General features: G+C 41.5%; 1 protein-coding gene across 1 annotated transcript; it reads right to left on the bottom strand.

Moving 5' to 3' along the window:
- Nucleotides 1–6,317: 6,317 nt before the first annotated feature.
- Nucleotides 6,318–18,567, bottom strand: LOC103208166 (glycine N-acyltransferase-like). The gene is made up of 5 exons (XM_007953843.2): nt 18,487–18,567; nt 11,458–11,565; nt 9,891–10,017; nt 7,670–7,841; nt 6,318–6,720 (listed from the first exon to the last, which is right to left on the bottom strand). Exons 1-5 carry the CDS (start codon nt 18,565–18,567, stop codon nt 6,318–6,320), a joined length of 891 nt encoding a protein of 296 aa, XP_007952034.2.
- Nucleotides 18,568–21,456: the final 2,889 nt, after the last annotated feature.

Genomic DNA, 21,456 nt, shown 5'->3' with positions numbered 1-21,456 from the left:
AAGGCTCAGGGGTCCAAGATTATCTTCTGTGTCTGTGTTAATTGGTTTCCCTTTTCTTTGTTGAAGAGGGTCTGTGCAATCCTTCTGCCTAGTCCACCATCTTGCCGGAACTACTCAAAGCACCTTCTTATGTATGTACTGGAAGCAAACCACATCCCTAAGGCAGCTACTCAGCTGAGTAGATTCCACCATGGAGTTGATCACCAGTCTCATCATGGGGAGCCACTCACAATCAGGCCTTGCCAAGTTGACTCACAACTTAACTACAACATTTTCCTGTACTTTTGAGCTGAAATATTGAACCAAAAAATCTGTGCTTAGTGGGCCCAATAATAAATAAACTCAGATGGATCCAACTTTATGTTTCTTGCACCATTATGCCACACCCTTAATAGCCATTCCCACACATATTCTCTAGGTTTCTATTTGTACATATTACAAAACTCAAGCCATTCTTTTGGAGTATAGAGTACTTCTTCCTGGGTCACACTTTGTACTTTGCCTTTTGGGGCTCATTGAGACTTAAGTCTAGTTATAGTCCTAGAAGCAAAAATGAATGGTGGGAGTGGTTCCTGTGAACATTCTTGTGAGGCATCTGCCTCAGGCAATACTCCAGGCACCATTACAGGTGATATCTCAGATCATCACTCATTAGGCACAGCTGGGTTCATGTCATCAAATAGGGGTAAGAGGGCTGCTTCTGCCCGCAGGAGTGATTCAGAAGAATTTAGGGGCTTAATGTCCCCCACTTCCTGATTATCTGCCCATATGACCCCATAGTAAGTTTTAGGATCCCAGTTCTTCCCAATCAATGCCCTCACTTTAACTTCAGTCACCATTTGAAGTTGGAAATTCAAATGGCATTGTAATTTAGCCACTCTTAGGATAAAACTCTAGGTTTTGTTTTCAGCAGTGTCAGCTCTGTTACTACAAGAAGTGAGGCTTTCTTTCAGGGTGTAAACATTGAGATCTTTTATGTGGCACTTGAGCTGTGACTCTGAAGACTTGAACTCATCTCTTTCTTTCACCACTTTGCCATAAGTAGGATCAACCAACAAGCTTCCTTGTATTTCTTGTTCTCAAAAAATTGCAGAGAAGTGCAATTCATGTGATCACCAGAGACTTACTTCTCACAAATATTTGATCTATTGGTGGTGATATTTTGCATAGTAGTATTGCCACCTCATGCCATGGATGGAGCTCTGGTAGCATAGTGCCTAAAGCACTTGACTGCTAACCAGAAGGCTGGCGGTTCAAACCCACCAGCCACTCCTTGGAAGGAAGGTTGGGCAATCTACTTCCGTAGTGATACTGCCTCAGAAACCCAAGGAGGGGTTGCTATGAGTTGGGTCCAACTTGACGGCACATAACAACAACAACTTTACTAATAGAGGCTGTGTCATCAGTGCCATTAAGACTAGTCAGACTTGAGAACTAATTTAGAAAATTCATCCTTATGATTTTGTTTCTCTAGAAATACTCTTTGTACCATATGTCTTAGCTTGAATTCTCTAGAGAAGCAAATCCAGTGAAGCTTATATATGGGTTTATATAGAAAGAGATTTATTTCAAAGAAATGACTCACAAGGTTGTAAAGACTGGCTAATCCCAAGTCCATGGGTCAGGCTGGAGGCTCCTCTTGATTCACATAGCTGCAAAGGCTGATGAACCCAAAATCAGCTGGTAAGATGGCCGGCTACTGGCTCACAGCCTGTGTAGGCTAATGACTCCCAAGATCAGCAAACAGTGTGGCAGGTTACTGGTTCAAGTCCAAAGAACCAAAGGTCAGATGATGATAAACCAGATGCAGGATCCAGATCAAACAAAAAGCCAGAGAGTTTTGCCAGGAGATCCGTATATATTGGAAGCAGGCCACAACCCTGAGGGAACTCCCTTCCTACTGACTGGTTGCTTACAGCAGATCTCAGCAGAGAGATGATAACATCCCTCCTGATGAGGCCTTCAAAGGAAGCAAGTTGGACAGTGTTCTGTTGAGATCCATACGTAGATTTCCAGGACTTTCTCCCACATCTGTCTTAGTCTCGAAGCTCAGCAGAAACCTGCTCACCGTGGGTGACTCTGCTGGTTCTTGAAATACTGGTGACAGCACCACAGCAACACATAAGCAGCTACAGTATGGATAAGTGACAGACAGGTGGTGGGACTTCTTTACTACAGGTTACTAATTCTCGATTTATTTATTTTAATTTATTTCTCTTTTAATTGAAGAGTGCCTCCAAGTCAATTTTTCAGTTAGGGTGCATGGGTGTGGTGCTTATGTCTGTGTGTCAGCTTGGCTGGGCCTGGTTGAGTGGCTGGGCAGCTGGTGATAGTTATTCCCCATGATGAGACTGGCAATCAGCTCCATGGTGGGATCTACCACACACAGCTGAGGAGCTGCTTTAGGGATGTGGTCTGCTTCCTGTATATAAGAAATTGCTTTGGGAATGGTCTCTAGCTTATGGCATGCTTGGACCCTGCAGGTAGCCATCTCTTTGTTCAGCGGCCTGCCATGCTCTGCCTACTTTGGGACTTATAATGGACTTGAATCAATGACCTGCTGTGTGGTTTGGTAATGTCAGGACTGTGCCTTTTTATTTGTCAACCTTGGGCTTGGCAGCCTCAGCAGCCAACCACTGTCTGAGTGAAGGAAAGCCTCTAGCTTCAGTGGGCCAGGAGCTGGAGGCAGAGCTGAAGCCCAAGGCTGAGGGGCTTTCACCCAGCCCCTAGAACTTGGCACTTTGAACTTGGACTTCTAGCCTCCCGAGCTATAAGAGAATAAACTGTTTGTTAAGGCCATTCCATTTGTAGTATATTCCTGTCAGAGTGGCACTAGGTAACCAGAACAATGGGCAATATACTTTCTGACCATATCCACTGTATGACACTCAATAATTGAAGGTATTGCTTTCTTTTATTAAAATTAATCCCTGGTCTTCTCTAGTCAGAAGGTTTCAGGGGAGGTGGTGAAGGGATAGTTTGCTGTCTGTCTACTGGACTGCTTATTGGTGAGGTTTTCCTAGATGTCTAATCTGGACCTTCATCCAAGAGATATGAAAAATTCTTACAGGATGATTGGACCATTTATGATGCCTGGGTCATATATATATATGTATGGTTGATATAAATCTGGTACAAAATCCTTTTGGGTCTAACTTATAAACCATAAACTTGGAACTTTACAACTTCATGTCCAGCCTGTTAACATTTTCTTTCCTTCCTGACTTAAACAAACAGAATTGTGATATTTCAAGTGAAATAAAATGAACAGTGCAGGCTCTTTGGGTCAGATGAACAATCACACTGGGCAGGTCCACAGGTTTTTATCAGTTATAGTAATCACAATGAGTTAAATGGAATAGAGTTTATCAAGAACCAGGTTTTCCCAAAAGATCCCCATTGAAGGGTGAAATGTTAAGTCATTTCCATGCATACCCCACAATGCACCACGGGTAAGAGAAGAAAGAGGAACTCAGGTCTGGGTTTGTAAATATAAACTCGTATAGGAGGTTTGTAGTGCTGGACTGCATGGAGGTAAGAGGAAGGGGGCTATGAAGAAGGTGCCTTTGTTCAGTGTTGGCACCACAGCAATCCTGGACAAGGAAGTTGCCTTTGTCCAGCATAAAACAGTGTGGCCAACCTGTGACTGGCTTCCCCACTAGCTACAAGGTTAGTGGTACACAAGTAAGTACTTATAGATACTCATGGAGACAGAGACAAAGTTAGTGTGAGCTCCTAATAGGGAGGAAGACTTATCTGATAAGGAGAAAAAACTGGGAGACAGGGAGAGACCCAGTTCCCAGTGTCCTTTACAGAGAATGCTCTGAGTCCAAGGCTGCAGCTTGGGTGTCCTGAGAAATGAAAAGACAGATTATCCTCTGAGCAAGAATCATTGCATCATCTTAGTGCTTTATAATGAAATATCATCTAATTATAATAAAATGTTTCAATAATTGAGAATAACTTGTAAATTCCACAGGAGATCTTTCTTTGGTTCATCGCTGTGTCTCAAATTCATAAAATAGTAGTACCTGGCACATAGTATGTGATAAGTTAATATTTATTGCTGTTGTTGAAATGAGGAATATTTAGGAGAATTTAACAGATTTGTATTTGTGTTCCAAATATGATATGTTATCCAAACGGGTTATGGATGACATTGTGAAGAATGGGAATTCCAGAATACTTAATTGTACTCATGAAGAACCTGTACATAGACCAAGAGATAGTCATTCAAACAGAATAAGGGCATAATGCCTGGTTCAAAATCAGGAAAGGCATACGTAAGGATTGTATCTTTCACCATATTTATTTAATCTGCATGCTGAGCAAATAATCTTAGAAGCTGGACTATATGGAGAAGAACATGGCATCAGGATTGGTGGGAGACTCAACAGTAATCTGCCTTCCCTGCTAAAAGTGAAGAAGACTTGAAGCATTTAATGATGAATATCCAAGACTACAGCTTTCAGTATGGATTATACCTTAGCATAAAGAAAAGAAAAATCCTTATAAATAGACCCCTAAGCAACATCGTGATAAATGGAGAAAAGATTGAAGTTGTCAAGGATTTCATTTTTTCTTGGATCCACAATCAGCACCCATGCAAGAGGCAGTCAAGATATCAAATGACGCATTGCACTGGGCATATCTGCTGTAAAATACCTCTTTAAAGTGTTAAAGAGCAAAGACTAAGGTGCACTTGATCCAAGGAATGGTCACCAAGTATGCATGTGAAAGCTGGATGATGAATAAAGAAGACTGAGAAGAATTGATCCATTTGAATTTTGGTGTTGGTGAAGAATATTGAAAATACCGTGGACTTGCAGAAGAATGAACAAATTTGTCTTGGAAGAAGTACAGCTGTACAGCTTCTCACAAGTGAGAATGGCCAGACTTAGTCTCTTGTACTTTGCTCACATTATCAGAAGGGAGCAGTTGCTAGAGAAGTATATTATGTTTGATAAAGTAGAAGGTGGGAGCTCTGGCACATAGTGCCCAAGGCACTTGACTGCTAACCAGAAGGCTGGAGGTTCAAACCCACCAGCCACCCAGGAGGAAGGTTGGGCAATCTACTTCTGTGGGGTCGCTATGAGTTGGGTATGACTCGATGGCACATAATAACAACAACAACAAAGTAGAGGGTCAGTGAAAAAGGGGAAGACCCTCAATGAGATGAACTGACCAAGTGGCTGCAGTGATGGGCTCAAGCAAAACAAAGATTGTGAGGATGGCACGGGACCAGGCAATGTTTCATTCTGTTGTACGTAGGTAGGGTCGCTTGAGTTGGAAGGAAGTTTATGGAAGCTAACAACAATACCAGCAACCACCTATTTGTGCTATCGGTATGGAGTAATATAAATCTGGAAATCTAAGTCAAGGGTTACCAGAATGTTTGCCTTCTTTGATCTTGCCTTTTCCAGAGTGGGAGTTTTCCAGAAAAAAAAACTGAAAATACCATGGACTGCCAGAAGAATGAACAAATCTGTCTTGGAAGAAGCGCAGCCAGACTGCTCCTTAGAAGTGAAGATTTCAGATTTCATCTCTTCTGCTTTGGTCACCAGAAGTGACCAGTTCATGGAGAAGGATATCATGCTTGTAAATTAGAGGCTCAGTGGAAAAAATGGAAACCCTTCAATGAGATGAATTAACACAGTGGGTGCAACAATAGGCTCCAGCATGGCAATGGTTGTGAGGGTGTGAGGATGGCGCAGGGGCAGGCAATGTTTAGTTTTGTTATATACAAGGTCACTATGAGTTAGTACTGACTGTATGACACCTAACAACAACAATAGTTAATTATCACCTGCATAAGAAAATCTAGGGATGGGGCCCAGCAATCTGTGTTTAAGAAAGCTACCAGATGATTCTGATGCATGCTCAAATGTGAGAAACACAACCATAAGCAGTAGCTCCCAACCAAGGGTTGTTTTGCCTCCACAGGACATTTGGAAATATATGAGATATTTTTGGTTGTCAAAACTGGAAGAGGATGCTACTGGTATCTAGTGGATAGATGCCAGCAATGCTGTTAACGAGTATTGCAGCAATTTTGAAACATGGGAAGTTCGACAATGTGGGGGCCACTGAAGGAGTGTCTGAGCCAACTCTGTGCTGAGGAACCTAATGAAGTCCATGAACTCTTTGAGGGCGGGGACCATAGTTTTTCTGTTCCCCATGCATTTCTGCTTCCCTGGAGCCCAAACAACGCCCACTCCTTTCCCAGTGGTTATAATGATTTCTTTCTCCATACACCCGTCAACACCTCCAGCCACATGCTCAGGATCCCCCAACATTGTCTCTGTTCAGGTCCAGGGTCACTGAGGCACACAGTTCCACTGGTTCCAGTCACAAGGCATGGGGACATGCTTCAGTGTTCGACTCATATGTTGCATAATTTTGTTGTTCTTGTCTACGTGAGAATAGATGGGGAATCCAAGTTTTTCCAACCTCTGGATCTGGACATAGACCACGTGGGAGATGAGGCCTTGGGCCCGGTACTCAGGCACAGTACCTGCCATCCTCAGCTCTCCAGTCTGATCCATCAAGTCCCAGGACACAGGGCTCCCCTGAGGTCCCAGCAGACAGAAAGTGGGGAAGGTCCGGATACAGCGTTCGATGAATCTCTGGCTCCTTTCATTGCCACCAAAGTGCCAAAACTTATTCACTAAGGCAGCATGGGTGACATCCAGGGACGAGAGTTTAAACGTCTCTTCGTTGCTATAGAGAAGCCAAGAGAAAAGAGAAGCTGATGAATATGAAGTTTTATAAGGAGCCCCGAAGGTGCAAACAGTAAAGGACTCAGCTGCTAACCAAAAGGCTGGTCGTTGGAACCCACCAATGGCCATGAGAGAAAGACCTGTTGATCTGCTTCTGTAATGGTTACAGACCAGGAAACAGTATGGCATTGTTCCACTCTGTCACACGGGGTCACTATGGGTCAGAACTATCTTGATGGTGAACAACAACAACAACATGAAATTGTATGCTGCTTGGGTGACACGAATGCTTTGTGCTTGACAACTAACGTTAAGTGTTGGCAGGTCAAATACACGCAGGAGCACCCCAGAAGAAATGGCTGGTGACCTGCCTTTGCAAAGAACAGTCAAGAAACCCTATGGAGAATGGTTCTACTCTGCAACACGACTCGCCATGAATGAGAATCCACTTGACAGCAACAGGTTTTATGAAGTTTTACATTTGCTGTTACCTCTATTAAGGAGCTCTGGGGGTGCAGTGGTTAAGATATTTCACTGCTAACCTAAAGGTCAATGGTTCAAACCCACCAGCCACTCCACGGGAGAAAGATGAGACAGTCTCCTTCTGTAAAGATTTACAGCCTTGGAAACCCATGGGGGTCATTATGAACAGGAATCTAGTCCATGGCAGTAAGTTTGGGTATTGGTCCGCTTACGTCCATTATCTTGAGAGACAGAGTAGGCAGAGGAAATAGCAAATGGGAAGTCCTGGAGTATGGATGAGCATGTGATAAAAGAAGAACAGAAAGCAGGCTAGAGTTGTGGGGAATGAACAGAAAGGATAAGAGATGTTGAAGAGGAAGACATGCCTGATTTGGTCGCCTGGAAGCAGAAAACAGAAAGAGGCTGGTTGGGGGGTACTTTAATGGTGAGCAAAATGCGTAGTGCAGAGGAGCTTTTATAACACTCACATGGCCTTGGGCCTGCCAGTCTTCAATGATAAGTTCTCTGCATCCAGCAAGGAAGGAGCGAGTTTCTTTGCAGTCTCAGACGTCATATAGAGGAAGCACTGAGTGTGCTTGACCTTGAAGGTTTTAGTGGCTGCAAGACTTTGTATCACCTCATTTAGACTGGACTGTGAACCTAAATGAGATTACAAGGGGAGATGTAGTTGCTTCAATATATTCTAGGGTGAAGGTTGGCCCAGGGATTGATTCAGACATGTCCATGCCATGAGAGCCAGTACCAAGATCAGAACCAGGTTTCTAGTCTACGTAACAATGCCATTTTGGTAATTAAAAGAGATGAGTTAGAAAAGATATTAGCCAACGTCTGTGAGCACTTACTACATTCTCAGAATGGCAAATTGTGGCAGCACTAGCCCATACCTACTGGGATCCATTCCCTGGGATAGTCTTGCACTGAGGCTTACTGTCATCATGTGACTGCTTTTCCCAATGGGACAAAAGGAAATTGATGATTGGAGAGGCTGAAAAGTGCTTGCACTTTAGAGCTTGCCCTCTCTTTTGTGCTCCTGGTTACCCTGAACCTAACACCATATGTCTAGGCCTACACTAGGCTATCTGAGAGGTCACACATACTAGCCTACACATGATTCTACCTTGCTGTCATCACAGCCAACAGCTAGGATTAACTGACAGCCAGGAGTAGCATTCACACATGTGACTGAGGTCCTACTATAGCAATCAGCCCATTGTCCACCCACCGGCTGACCACAACTGCATGAGTAAACCAAGGAATACCAGCAGAAGACCTGCCTTGCCGAACCCAGGCACATTGCATTCACTGAATTATGAGCTTGTCAGTGATCACTGATTTGACTTTTAAGGTGGTTGTTCTATGCAGCAAACGCTAACTATGCATCCAAGTATTGTGCTCAGCTCTCCCTACTCAACATTTCATGTCAATGAAATCCCCTTAAAACAAAACAATGGTTTAACTTAACTAGCAAAAATGAGCTCTTTCGAGATTTGTCTTTACAGGATGGAATTGACAACAGCAACTCAGAAGATCAGATAGGACACGTAGGAGGCAGTGAGTTTATGTTATTGGGGGAGGAACAGCTTGGAAAAAGAGAGTGAGAAAGGTTGCCCAGCTAGAAGAATGTAATCAATGTCATTGACTCGATACATGTAGGAATTGTTGACTTGGTGTATCCTCTGCTGTGTGTGTTCTCAACAACCAAAATGTAAGTTAATGTTTGTTTTAAAAAAGCATACAGAACTCATTTCAACTTTTAGGTGCCCCTTTGTTTTAGGTAAGAGGCCGCGGTAGCACAGTGGTTAACTGAAATGGTGGCAGTTCTTCTACCCAGCAGTTTCAGGGAGAAAGGCCTGGCAATCTGTTTCCTTAAAGATTATGGACTAGGAAACCACATTGGGCATTTCTACTCTGTCTCACGGGGTCGCTATGAGCCAGAATCAACTATATGGCACCCAACAACCCATCATGTTTTGGGCACTATTCTTGTCCTCCCTTTTCCATATGCAGACCATGAGTCTCAGAAAGGAGAAATCACTTGGCTAAGATTATACAGCAAGGGACAGAAAGAGCCCGGATGCCATCCTAGGGACTCTGATCCAGAGGCATGCTCATAACCACAACAACTGTCTTTGAAAACTGGAAGAGGTGCTCTGTGGCATAATGAGCTGTCAGAGTTATTCCAGGAACAGAAGGCCACAGGGAAGCTCTGCTCCCACAACCAACCACCTAAGGGCTCCTGGAATCTGCAAAAGATACCAAGTCACTGGTTGCCACAAAATTGTACTACAGTTCCCTGTGTGAAACCTGGCTGATGCAAATGTTTAACACCCTCAGTTGTTCAGCAAGAGGCTGGAAGTTCAAGTCCATGCAGATGTTCCTTTGACAAAATACCTGGCCACCTACTTCCCCAAACTGAGCCATGGAAAACCTCAGGGAGCACATTCTCCGACCCACACGGGGTGGTCTGAACAGAACGAAGTCAATGGCGACTACAGCAACTACGGTATGAAACTCAGTCTTTCCAGCCTCGAGGGCTTTCTTTTTCCCTTTTTTATAGATGTAATTGCAGCTGATTAAAAACAATAGACAGCAGCATGAGGGTCTGGAACTTGTAAGCAGAAGGTATAAGTCACAGGGGGACTTGAGCAGTGCAAAGAAGCGAGTCAGCAAACATCCCAGTCCTCTTACTTTGGATTTGCAAGTGCTGTTTCCAGTTGATGACTTCTGGTGAGCTGAGGAATTCCTGACAGTTCTTGGGATCCTTGGAGTAGACTTGGTAGGTATTTGTGTAGTGATCAAGGTCATCTATCATCTCCTGTTTATGTCGGGAAAAGGGAGGGGAGTAAATCATGTCCTTCTATTTCACAATTGTGTTGCTAGTTTTGGAATCACTACCTTGTGATAATTTATAAGTACTAAAATGTTAGTATTTTTATTGGTACATCACCAGTATATAAAGATTACTTAAATCGTGAGATCAAGATCAGAGATTCAAGTATTAATTTCACGATGGAAATTGCAGCACAGCCCTGTTCACTGCACATAGATTCCATTCAGCCTTCCAATCGAAGTCACCACTACTTGGAAAGCCTTCTTCTCTACCTCCACAACCTCTCAAGGAGGGTGATCAGAGCAACTGACAAGGCAACGCTTCTGCTGCAAGAATGAGTTTCACTCCAGTTCAAAGTCTTGCAGAACACACAGATGATGAACACGACAGTGTTAAATTTGATACAAGTAAATGCAGATTAAAATCCTCACCTGTATATAATGAAACCAAAGAAAACGAAGACCAATGAACAAAGACTTTTTTTAAAAATGCCTTGGTTAAATTGTAGTTCCAGAAAAACAAAGGAACCACTTGTTCAGAATAAGCCTCTCAAAGTATTGAATAGCAGATGGGATTACTTGGAGGAAGAAGGCAGAGAAAAAAATTACCCCAATTAGTGGAGAATCAGTGTGGAAAATGTTGCACAAAAATGCATTTACAATCAGCAATGAAACCACTGACACATCTTGTTCCTTAAGATCATACTTTAAAGAAAAGATGAAATGACACGATTTCATTCTAAGTTATTATTATGCATGTGCAGTTCTTATTTTATACATTATTTCATTTAGTGATTTTTCAATAACATTTTCTTGGTATTCAAGGCATCATATTAATATATTTATAAATTTCTCTTTTCACTTGATTTTATAATTGTTGTTGTTTATAGTAAGCTTAAGAATTTTTGTCTTTGAAATACATTAACAATTTAGTTCACTAGTTTTCATACCTGTACCCAAAATATATATGGAAATTATACCACTATAATTTTGCTCTTTATTCACTGTTTTTTCACACCATCATAACTTTATCTATTTCCTCCATTAGAATGCTCTATTTTCCTTTACTGTCTGACTCAAAAATACATTCAACTACAAAATCAAGTTGAGATGAAACTGCACCAAGAAGTATCTCCAATCTTCTCCTGCGACCTCCACCACATCTAGTTTTAATCAGCTTTTGCCTGTGTTGCTTCTGTGTCTTGTCCATTGTCTGTCCTTGCATATCTCATGCCATGTTGTAATTCACTTGTTTATCTATCCTATCTTCTCTTCCAAGCTGTGAACTTCCTGAGGACACTTCTTGACTTATTTCCCACAAGTGTGATTCATTCCTATATGAATTTTGCCATATCTGTCTACCATATTGCCAGGCCCATGACCGGGACACAGGAAACATGAATTCATTCCACAGCTGGTAACTTACCTGTTCCTCAGGGTGGACAACCACTGTGTTAAAATCTGGCCACTTGTCCACAAGGGCCTTTAGCCTGAATGGGTTTCCCTGGTTCATGTGGAAGACAGTCCCATAAACCTGCAGCATCCCAAAAAAGTGGGAGAGTTGGCATGTTAGAATGGGATGAAAATGTGCCTTGTGGTTAATCAGAAAAATGACTATTTCTATGAAATCATGAAAATGTCTGGTGTAAAGGGAGAAAATGGAGTGTCTAGATCAAGTAATCTTTATATATCACATATTAACCCAAATGAAAACAGCTTTTTTCTCAAACAAATTATAAGACTTATACATAGTGAAATATTCATGCACATAAAAATAATGATTTAAAAGCACCACTCTTTATTGATATTTTTGTATGATATTTTCTGGGACATTATTCATATACATTGTATTGATACAAATTGTAGAAATACATGATTTTACAAAAATAAAATTACCTGATATGCAGTAATTAGTATTCTGATTTTTTTCCCCAGTGAATACACTGTGGCTACATTTCCACGTCAGTATGTGCAAATATTTCCAATTATTTTTTAAAGGCTTCAGAGGAGCTCATCATATGGATGTATCACACACAGTTCATTGATTCATTTGTATTGATGGTCATTTTAGTTTCCAGCTTTTCATTTAGCATCTAATTCCTCATAGCACATGTTTGCACAAAAACCTTTATATACATACCTGATGGGCCCAGGGCTCAGGGTGTCTTTTTGCTTGGGGGCGGCTCTATTTTAAGGCCGTTGCCTGAGGTAGACAGGTTCACAGGGATTAGGAACAACTAAACAGAACTTGTCTGTCAGTTTGTCATCCTGTGTTGCTGTGAGGCTGGAGGTTATGCCACCAATGTTGCAAAATGCCAACAGGGTTACCCATGGTAGACAGGTGTGGTGGATATGTTTGTGTGTCAACTTGGCTGGGCCAGGTTGAGTGGCTGGGCAGCTGGTGGTAGTTATTCCCCATGAAGAGACTGGCAATCAACTCCATGGTGGGATCTATCACAAGCAGCTGAGTAACTTCTTTGGGTATGTGGTCTGCTTCCTGTATATAAGAAGCACCTTTGAGAATGGTCTCTAGCTTATGGTACCTTGAACTGTGCACATAGCTGTGTCATTGTTCAGCAGCCTGCCATGCTCTGCCGACCTTGGGACTTACAATGGACTTGAATTAATGGGCTGCCATGTGGTTTGGTAATATTGGGACTGTGCATTTTTACTTGTCAACCTTGGGCTTGGCAGCCTGAGCAGCCAGCAGCTGTTTGAGTGAAGAGAAGCTTCTAGCTACAGTGAGCTGGGAGCTGGAGGCAGAGCTGGAGCCCAAGGCTGAGGGACTTTCACCCAACCTCTGGAGCCTGGCACTTTGAACTTGGTCTTAAAGCCTCCAAACTGTAAGAGAATAAACTCCTGTTTGTTTAAGCCATCCCATTTGTGAGATATTCCTGTCAGAGTGGCACTAAGGAACCAGAACAACAGGTTTCAGTGGAGCTTCTGGGCTAAGACAGACTTGGAAAAAGGAAGAGGCCTTGGTGATAGAAATAACACTGGAGATCTCATGATAGAATTTTGCAAGACCAATGACTTATTCATTGCAAATACCTTTTTTCAACAACATAAGTGGTGACTATACACATGGACTTCACCAGATGGAATACACAGGAATGATATTGACTACATCTGTGGCAAGAGGTGATGGAGAAATTCAGTATCTTTGGCCAAAATAAGGCAAGGAGCTGACTGTGGAACTGACCATCAACTGTTCATATGCACGTTCAATTTGAAGTTGAAGACAATTAAAACAAGTCCACAAGAGCCAAAATATGCCTTGATAATATCCCTCCTGAATGTACAGACCATTTAAAGAATAGATTTGATGCACTGAACACCAGTGACTGAAAACCAGAGGAATTGTGGGATGACATCAAGAACATCATCCATGAAGAAAGCAAGAGGTCATTAAAAAGACAAGAAAGGAAGACCAAAATGGATGTCAGAATAGAGTGGAGAGTAGCTAAAGCAAATGGAAAAAATGATAAGATCAAAGAACTGAACAGAAGATTTCAAAGAGCAGCTCGAGAAGACAAGTCAATTACTATTATGAAATGTGCAAGATCTGGAGTTAGGAAACCAAAAGGGAAGAGTATGCTCGGCATTTCTTGAGCTGAAAGAACTGAGGAAAAAAATTAAGCCTTGAATTGCAATATTGAAGGATTCTATGGGCAAAATATTGAATGATGCAGGAAGCATCAAAAAAAGATGGAAAGAATACACAGAGTCACTGTACCAAAAAGAACCGGTCGATCTTCATCCATTTTAGGATGTGGCATATGATCAAGAATCAATGGTATTGAAGGAAGAAGTTGAAGCTGCACTGAAGAAATTGGCAAAGAATAAGGCTCCAGGAATTGATAGAATACCCATTGAGATGTTTCAACAAATAGAGGTCACACTGGAGGCACTCACTCAGTTATGCCAAGAGATTTGGAAGACATCTAGCTGGCCAACTGACCAGAAGAGATCCATATTTGTACCTATTCCAAAGAAAGGTGATCCCACAGAATGTGGAAATTATCAAACAATATCATTAATATTACATGCAAGTAAAATCTTGCTGAAGATAATTCAAAAACAGTTGCAGGATTCTATTGACAGAGAGCTTCCAGAAATGCAAGCTGTATTCAGAAGAGGACATGGAACATGGGATATCATTGCTGATAAAAAATGGATGTTGGCTGAAAGCAAAGAATACCAGAAAGATGTTTACTTATGTTTTATTGACTACATGGAAAAATTCAATTTGTGTGTATCATAGCAAATTATGGATAACACTGAGAAAATGGCAAGTCCAGAACACTTGATTGTACTGATGAGGAACCTGTACATAGATCAGGAGGCTGTCATTTGAACAGAACAAAGGGATACTGCATGGTTCAAAATCAAGAAGGGAGTGTGTCAAGACTGTATCCTATCACCATACTTATTATGCTGAGCAAATAATCTAAGAAGCTGGATTATAAGAAGAAGAACATGGCATCAGGATTGGAGGAAGCCTCATTAACAATCTGCAACACACAGATGACACAACTTTGCTTGCTGAAAGTGAGGATGACTTGAAGCACTTACTGATGAAGATTAAAGACTACACTCTGCAGTATGGATTACACCTCAATATAAAGAAAACAAAAATCCTCATAACTGGTCCAATAAATGGCTTCTTGGTGGATGGAGAAAAGTTTGAAGTTGTCAAGGATTTCATATTACTTGGTACTATGATCAACACCAATGGAAACAGCAGTCAAGACAACAGATGACACATTGCATGTCTCCTTGAAGACTAAGGTGTGTCTAACACAAGCCATGGTATTTTCAATCACCTTTTATGCATGTGAGAGCTAGACAATAAATAAGGAAGACCGAAGAAGAGTTGATGCTTTTGAGTTGTGATGCTGGAGAAGAATGCTAAGAGTACTATGGTCTGCTAAAAAGACGAGCAAATCTGTCCTGGAAGAAGTGCAGCTGGAATGCTCCTTGGAAATGAGAATGGCCAGAATTCATCTCACCTACTTTGGTCATGTTGTCAGAGGATCTATTTCCTGGAGAAGGATATCATGATTGGTAAAGTGGAGGGTCAACGAAGAAAGGGAAAGCCCTCAATGAGATGGATAGACACAGTGGCTGCAATGTTGGCCTCAAGTATAGCAAGGATAGTGTTCTGGTTACCTAGTGCACTCTGACAGGAATATACCAAAAATGGGATGGTTTTAACAAACAGGAGTTTATTCTCTTACAGTTTGGAGACTTTAAGTCTGAATTCAAAGTGCCAGGCTCTAGGGGCTAGGTGAAAGCCCCTCACCCTTGGGCTTCAGCTCTGCCTCTTGCTCTCGGCCCACAGAATCTAGAGGCATCTCTTCACTCAGGCAGCTACTGGCTGCTGAGGCTAACAAGCCCAAGGTCAACAAATCAAATGGCACAGACCTGATGTTACCAAACCACATGGCAGGCCATTAATTCAAGTCCATTGAAAGTCCCAAGGTCAGCAGAGCATGGCAGGCTGCTGAACAATGACACGGCTACATGTATGGTTCAAGCATGCAGTAAGCTAGAGACCATTCCCAAAGCTATTTCTTATCTATGGGAAGAAGACCACATACCCAAAGCAGCTAATCAGCTGCTCCAATAAATTCCATCATGGAGTTAATTACCAGTCTCACCATGGGGAATAGCTACATTCAGCTGCCCAGCCACTCAACCAGCCCCAACCAAGTTGACACACAAATTCAACCACCATAGATATAGTGAGGCTGGCATAGGACCGCGCAGTGTTTTGTTCTGTTGTGCATAGGGTCGCTATGAGTCAGAGATAACTTGATGGCACCTAACAACAACAACAACAACACATACCTGATATTTCCTTAGAGAATCTAGAAGGGTAAATTAGTTATCTAAAGGTAATGTGTATTACCATCTGGAAAGGTTAAATGAACTCTAACCAACAAGTGGAGGCTACAACCTAGTGTTGAAGAGAATAGGCTTTGGGGTCTCATGAGTTTGGTCCAATCTTGGTTCCCTACACTGCCGTGTAGGACAGACTATAAGTCTTTTCAAGCATCAGTTTAGGCATCTCTACCTTCAAGAGTTCTGGTGGTGTAGTGTCTAAGGCATTTGACTACTAACCAGAAGGTTCAAATCCACCAGCCACTCCTCTGAAGGAAGACTGGGCAATCTACTTCCATAGAGATACCGCCTTGGAAATCCAAGGAGGGGTTGCTGTGAGTTGAATCGACTTAATGGCAATGCATTTATTTTTGTTTTTACCCTCAAGAGAAGCATCATGGCAGCATGGAGGTGTGCCAATGACCAAAGACCAAGTAAGATGATGAACATTTTAATGGTTGCCACCATAGATGGATGGTGACCAAGAACTACCCTATATTCATCCCTCCTGCCATTCCCCATCCCACATGAACTGTTGATGCTAGAGCAGGGAGAAAGACAAGGGTGAAAACCTTATAAATGTACTGAGGTTACCTAACTTTATAATGTTTCCAGTCATGAGTGGAAGCTTTATGTAGAAATTCAGTACACTTAATGGGTAAAATATAGAGGTTACCCTTTCACACATTTGCATTTCAGCCCGTAAAATGCATTTACATTATCTTATCCATTGTAAGATCTAGAAATATATGGATTGCTCTTATTTTCTATTCCCCAAACCTAATTAATTAAACTTTTTTTTTTTTTTTCTTTTCTGCTGAATGTGAATCATCATGATTCAGGTGTAATTGTTGTTTATTAGGTGCCATTGAGTTGTCCCTGATTCATGGAAACTCCATGTTTTACAGACTAAAATTCTCTATGGTGTTTTCTAGGAGCTCTGGTAGCATAGTGTATAAGACATTTGACTATAACCAGAAGGCTGGTGGTTCAAACCCACCAGCTACTCCTCAGAAGGAAGACTGGATGATCTACTATCTGTAGTGATACTTCCTCAGAAACCCAAGGAGGGGTCGTTATGAATCAGATCTGACTCGACGGCAGTGAGTTTGGTTTATAGTGTTTTCTTGGCGGTAATCTCTGTAGCAACAGTTCAACAGGACTTTCTTCTGCAGAGCTGGTTGATGGGTTTAACCTATGAACCTTTAGGTTAACAGCTAATCACAAATGCTTGTGTCACACAGGATCCTCAGTGCTTCATGTGTCTACTATAAATTGAATCTACTAGAGTTGTTGCATGCAATATAATCTATTTAATATCCAATACTTGGAAGAATGGATGGGTTTTCTCTCACACGCTTCAGAAGTAAGTGCTGAGTAACAGTGAATTCTAGATTATACCTCCATTGAAAGTACTTGGCGTAAAAATATCTTAGATTTCCACTAGGACAACTGTATGTCTTTATTATGCCGCTAAAGAAGAGGGCTACTATCTTTCATGAAAATTGAGGATCCAAGAGGGTTATCTAACCTCCCCACACAGGTGGTCCATGAAAAGACCCTGGCAATGCTATCATTATTCCTGCACTGCTACTATGATACTTGGAAGTACATACTACACTGTTCTAAAGCTGGTTGATTTTGAAGCTATTTGGTTGTGATAACTCATCTATTTTCATTACCTGAAGGTTTCAAATGAGGTGATCTCCAATTTCAAGGCTCGCCTTCTAAATGTTAAAACACACACATGCACAAAGACACACAAATGTGCATGGATCCACACCTTTTGCAAATATATCACCACAATGGAAAAGTCTACAGTTCAAACTTCTTCCTGAGAGTCCTTAGTTAACCTATGGGCAAATCACAATATTTTAGGCTTGATCTGGCCTATGACCATGTTATAGGATGATTCATTACAGATAACCTCTCACTTGGCTAATACTCTTTAGGTTGAACAAATTAAACATTAATATACACTCCCAATAAAGTCTTGACAACTCTGGGTAAACTTCTAGTGTTGTGAAATGTTTCTGAGAAAGGAACAAAGGAACGCTTTTTGAGCCAGCCTGGAGCAAAAAGCAGCGTTTGGTCTCAGACATAATTATTTTCACACTTGTCACTGCAGTTCACTACTTGTGTCATATTGGGAAAATCATGCAAATTAGCCTTTATTCTTTCATTCGTGATAGGGACACTACTAAATAAATATCTTGTAGAGAAAAATAAAAAAATCAAAGTCATTGTCATCAAGTGGATTGTGGTTCATAACAGCCCTACAGGACATAAGTTTCCAAGTCTGTAATCTTTATGGAAGCAGACTGCTACGTCTTCCTCTGGCAGAGCACCTGGTGGATTTGAACTGCCAACCTTTCAGTTAGCAATCGGGTGTTTAGCCACTGCATCACCAGGGCTCGTTGTCTTGTCTTGTAGAAAGGTGATGAAAACTAAGGGAGAAGAAGTATGAAATAATGTCTGGCACTGATTGGTGTTCAATAAATGCAAGTCCTTTTTCCTCTTTCGCAGAAATGTGTTATTTCTTGCTCCCTTTAGAATTTCCCATTCTCACCTTTAAGGATTCTGGAAGGCTCTTCCTCAAGGACTTCTCCAGCATTTGTAGCATCTGGGCTCCTTGCAGTAGGAACATCATGAAGGACACTTCAGTTGGAGAGAAGACCAGGAAACGTCGAGAGATAAGAAGATCTGGAGGAGACTCAGAAACAAGAGGAGCAAGTTCTAGGCTGACGGACAGATCTTCCTTAGAGTCTCATCACTAATGTCATCTTCACTAGAGTTCTTACTTATTCCAAGGAAGGACAAGACTGGAAGAAAGCCCCGGGAGCTTTATCCAAAATTTTCAGCTTCCTTTCTAACACTTATTAACTCCAGCCATTGCCTTCACGTTTAGATTAATCAGGAAATCTAAAAAAAAAAAAAAAAAAAAAAGTTGTTTTTGCTGATCTTCCTGGTTATATAACAAGCTATGTAATCATGGGAAGGAGTCCAAATCTTGGGAAATATCATGAATGCTTAACATGCTGCTCCTTAGAAGTTAGAGGTTTCAGTCCATCCAGAAATACCATAGAAGAAAGGCCTGGCCATCTTCTCTTGAAAAATGAGCCATTGAACCCTATGGAGTAGAGTGCCACTCGCACACTCGGGGGGTTGCCATGAGTCTGAGTGACTTGATGACAGCTGTTTGGAAGGTTGGTTGGAATTTTGGAAAAGTTATTTAGCCTGTGTGTCCAGTTTAACTTTTATGTGGATGTGATAATACAACTATCTAACTCTGAATTTTTATGAGGCTTAAATAAGTTAATACATGGAAAGTGTTTAGAAAAATGGGCCACATACAATCATCACTGAACATATGCTATTTTGTTGGTGCTGCTCTCTTCTTCCTTTTCTCCCCCTCCTCCTCCTAATGTCTTCGGTGGCAATCAGTCACGCTGTGATTGGAATCAGTTCATTAGCTTAGCTCTCCTACATTGAAGGAAGGGGATGTATCTTTACAGGTGGTGATGTGCCATGAGATGGTACTAGAATATGTGAGGAAGGAAATAATATTCTCCTCTTTCCTTCCTCTTCCTCCATTTTTGTTCCTGTGTATCTACTCCTTCATATTTCTCCCTCCTATTTTGTGTGGCAGTGCAGTGGCTAAGTGCTTGGCTGCCATCTGAAAGGTTGGTAGTTTCAACCTACTAGCTGCCCCACTGGAGGAAAATGCAGCAGTCTGCTTCTGTAAAGATTTATAGCCTTGGAAACTCTATGGGGCAGTTCTGCTCTGTCCTGTAGTGTTGTTATAATTTGAAATGACTCCAAAGCAATAGATTATTTCCAAAGGACTCCAGCAGTCAAGACCCAGAGGTCAAGTTCATATTTTAAACTCTATATGAATTAATTACTCCTCCAATCATTAAAAAGGCTCTGGTGTGTTCTGTGATCTATAGAAATGCATGTAAACCCAAACCAAATTCACTGTCATTGACTCTATCCCAACTCCTAGTGACCCAAATGCTTTAATCACTTTCTTTTGTTCCTCTGTGGAGGGGCTAATGTGTTCCTACCACTGACCTTTTGGTCAGCAGCCAAAGGCTTTAACCACTGCAGCCCTAAAGCTCCTTAGAAATGCATGTAGTGCACCATTATAAAAAAAAAAAAAAAAAAAAAAAAGAAAAGCAAAGAAAGTAACACAATAGGAAATTCTAGGGAAACAATATGAAAGCAAGCAGATGTTTAGATTGCGTTTAGTAGTGTTTTATACTTTGCTGAGAAGAAGGTTAAAATTTGACTAAGCTTTTTGGACGTCTAAGCAATGGCACATGATCATAATGCTTTCCATTTGATTCACAGCAGTAGATTCTAGTGATGAAGACTTTGGACTTGACCTCAGGCAGACCTAGGATCAAATCTACCTCTCCCACTTCTTAGCTGTGTGACCTTTGGTAAACTTCCTTAATCTAAGATTTCCTTTACAATCAGAATAACAGAGAGACTGAGATGTCTGTCTGAGCTCATACCATGGCTGTAACACTCAAAGGCTCTTCCACCTTGTTCCAGTTACTTAACCCTAACACAATGAATAGGAGCTCTGGTGGCATAGTGCCTAAGGCACTTGACTTAACCAGAAGGCTGGAAGTTCAAACCCACCAGCCAATCTACTTGGGCAATCTACTTCCGTAGTGATACTGCCTTGGAAACCCAAGGAGGGGTCGCCATGAGTCAGGTCTGACTCCAAGGCACATAACAACAACAACAATACACTGAATGCACTTTGGTAAAATTGCTAAATGGGGATGAGCATAATACTATCTGTCTCAAAGTGTTGAAGAATGCTCTGGCACCAAGTCAGTGAGAAAATGCATCCTAACCCTTACGAAAACATCTGGCACAGGCTAACACTCAGTAAGCACAGCTATTGTAAGTAATGTTGTTATTATTTGTGGGATATCATTTGCAGTGGTGACCAACGTAACCCCTACTTCATTAAAACTTAAGTAGACTTCTGTGAACCAGATGGAAAATTGAGCAGCCATTCTTCTATCCATCTGTCCATCCATCCATCCATCCATCCATCCAGTTGTCCATTTATTTATTCAGTGAATGTTCTGAGTTCTTACTCTGAGAAACTCTCCGTACTAGGTGGTTGGGGTGTATAATAACACAGAAAAGAAATGGATTCTATCCTGTAGAAACTCATAGTTGGAGAAACAACACCTGACTACAACTAACATTAATATCAGGTAGAAACAACTAAGTACTTATAGGGCATGGTGAAAGTACATGATGTTTTAAAGCACCCATTTTAATGTAGGACATTTTGGTGTGGCCTAAAATATAAACAATTAATTCTTCTTAGCAAGTCATTTACAAAACTGGTGCTTTCACCCTATCACTGAGGCTCACCCAATTTTTGAGCCTTACTTCATCTTTAAGCCTCACTCATGGATCTGAGACATGTATTGTAGAAATTACTAACCAATGTCTGCTGAGCAATTCCAGCTCTTAAATTAACCACATCTTGTGTGTCAGAGTAGAA

The sequence above is a fragment of the Orycteropus afer genome, unplaced genomic scaffold (assembly GCF_000298275.1).
Source record: "Orycteropus afer afer isolate SDZICR_OR568_19922 unplaced genomic scaffold, OryAfe1.0 scaffold00419, whole genome shotgun sequence".
Classification (NCBI taxonomy): domain Eukaryota; kingdom Metazoa; phylum Chordata; class Mammalia; order Tubulidentata; family Orycteropodidae; genus Orycteropus; species Orycteropus afer.
The sequence above is the reverse complement of the archived record's forward strand: the minus strand, read 5'-3'. Positions and strand labels throughout refer to the sequence as shown.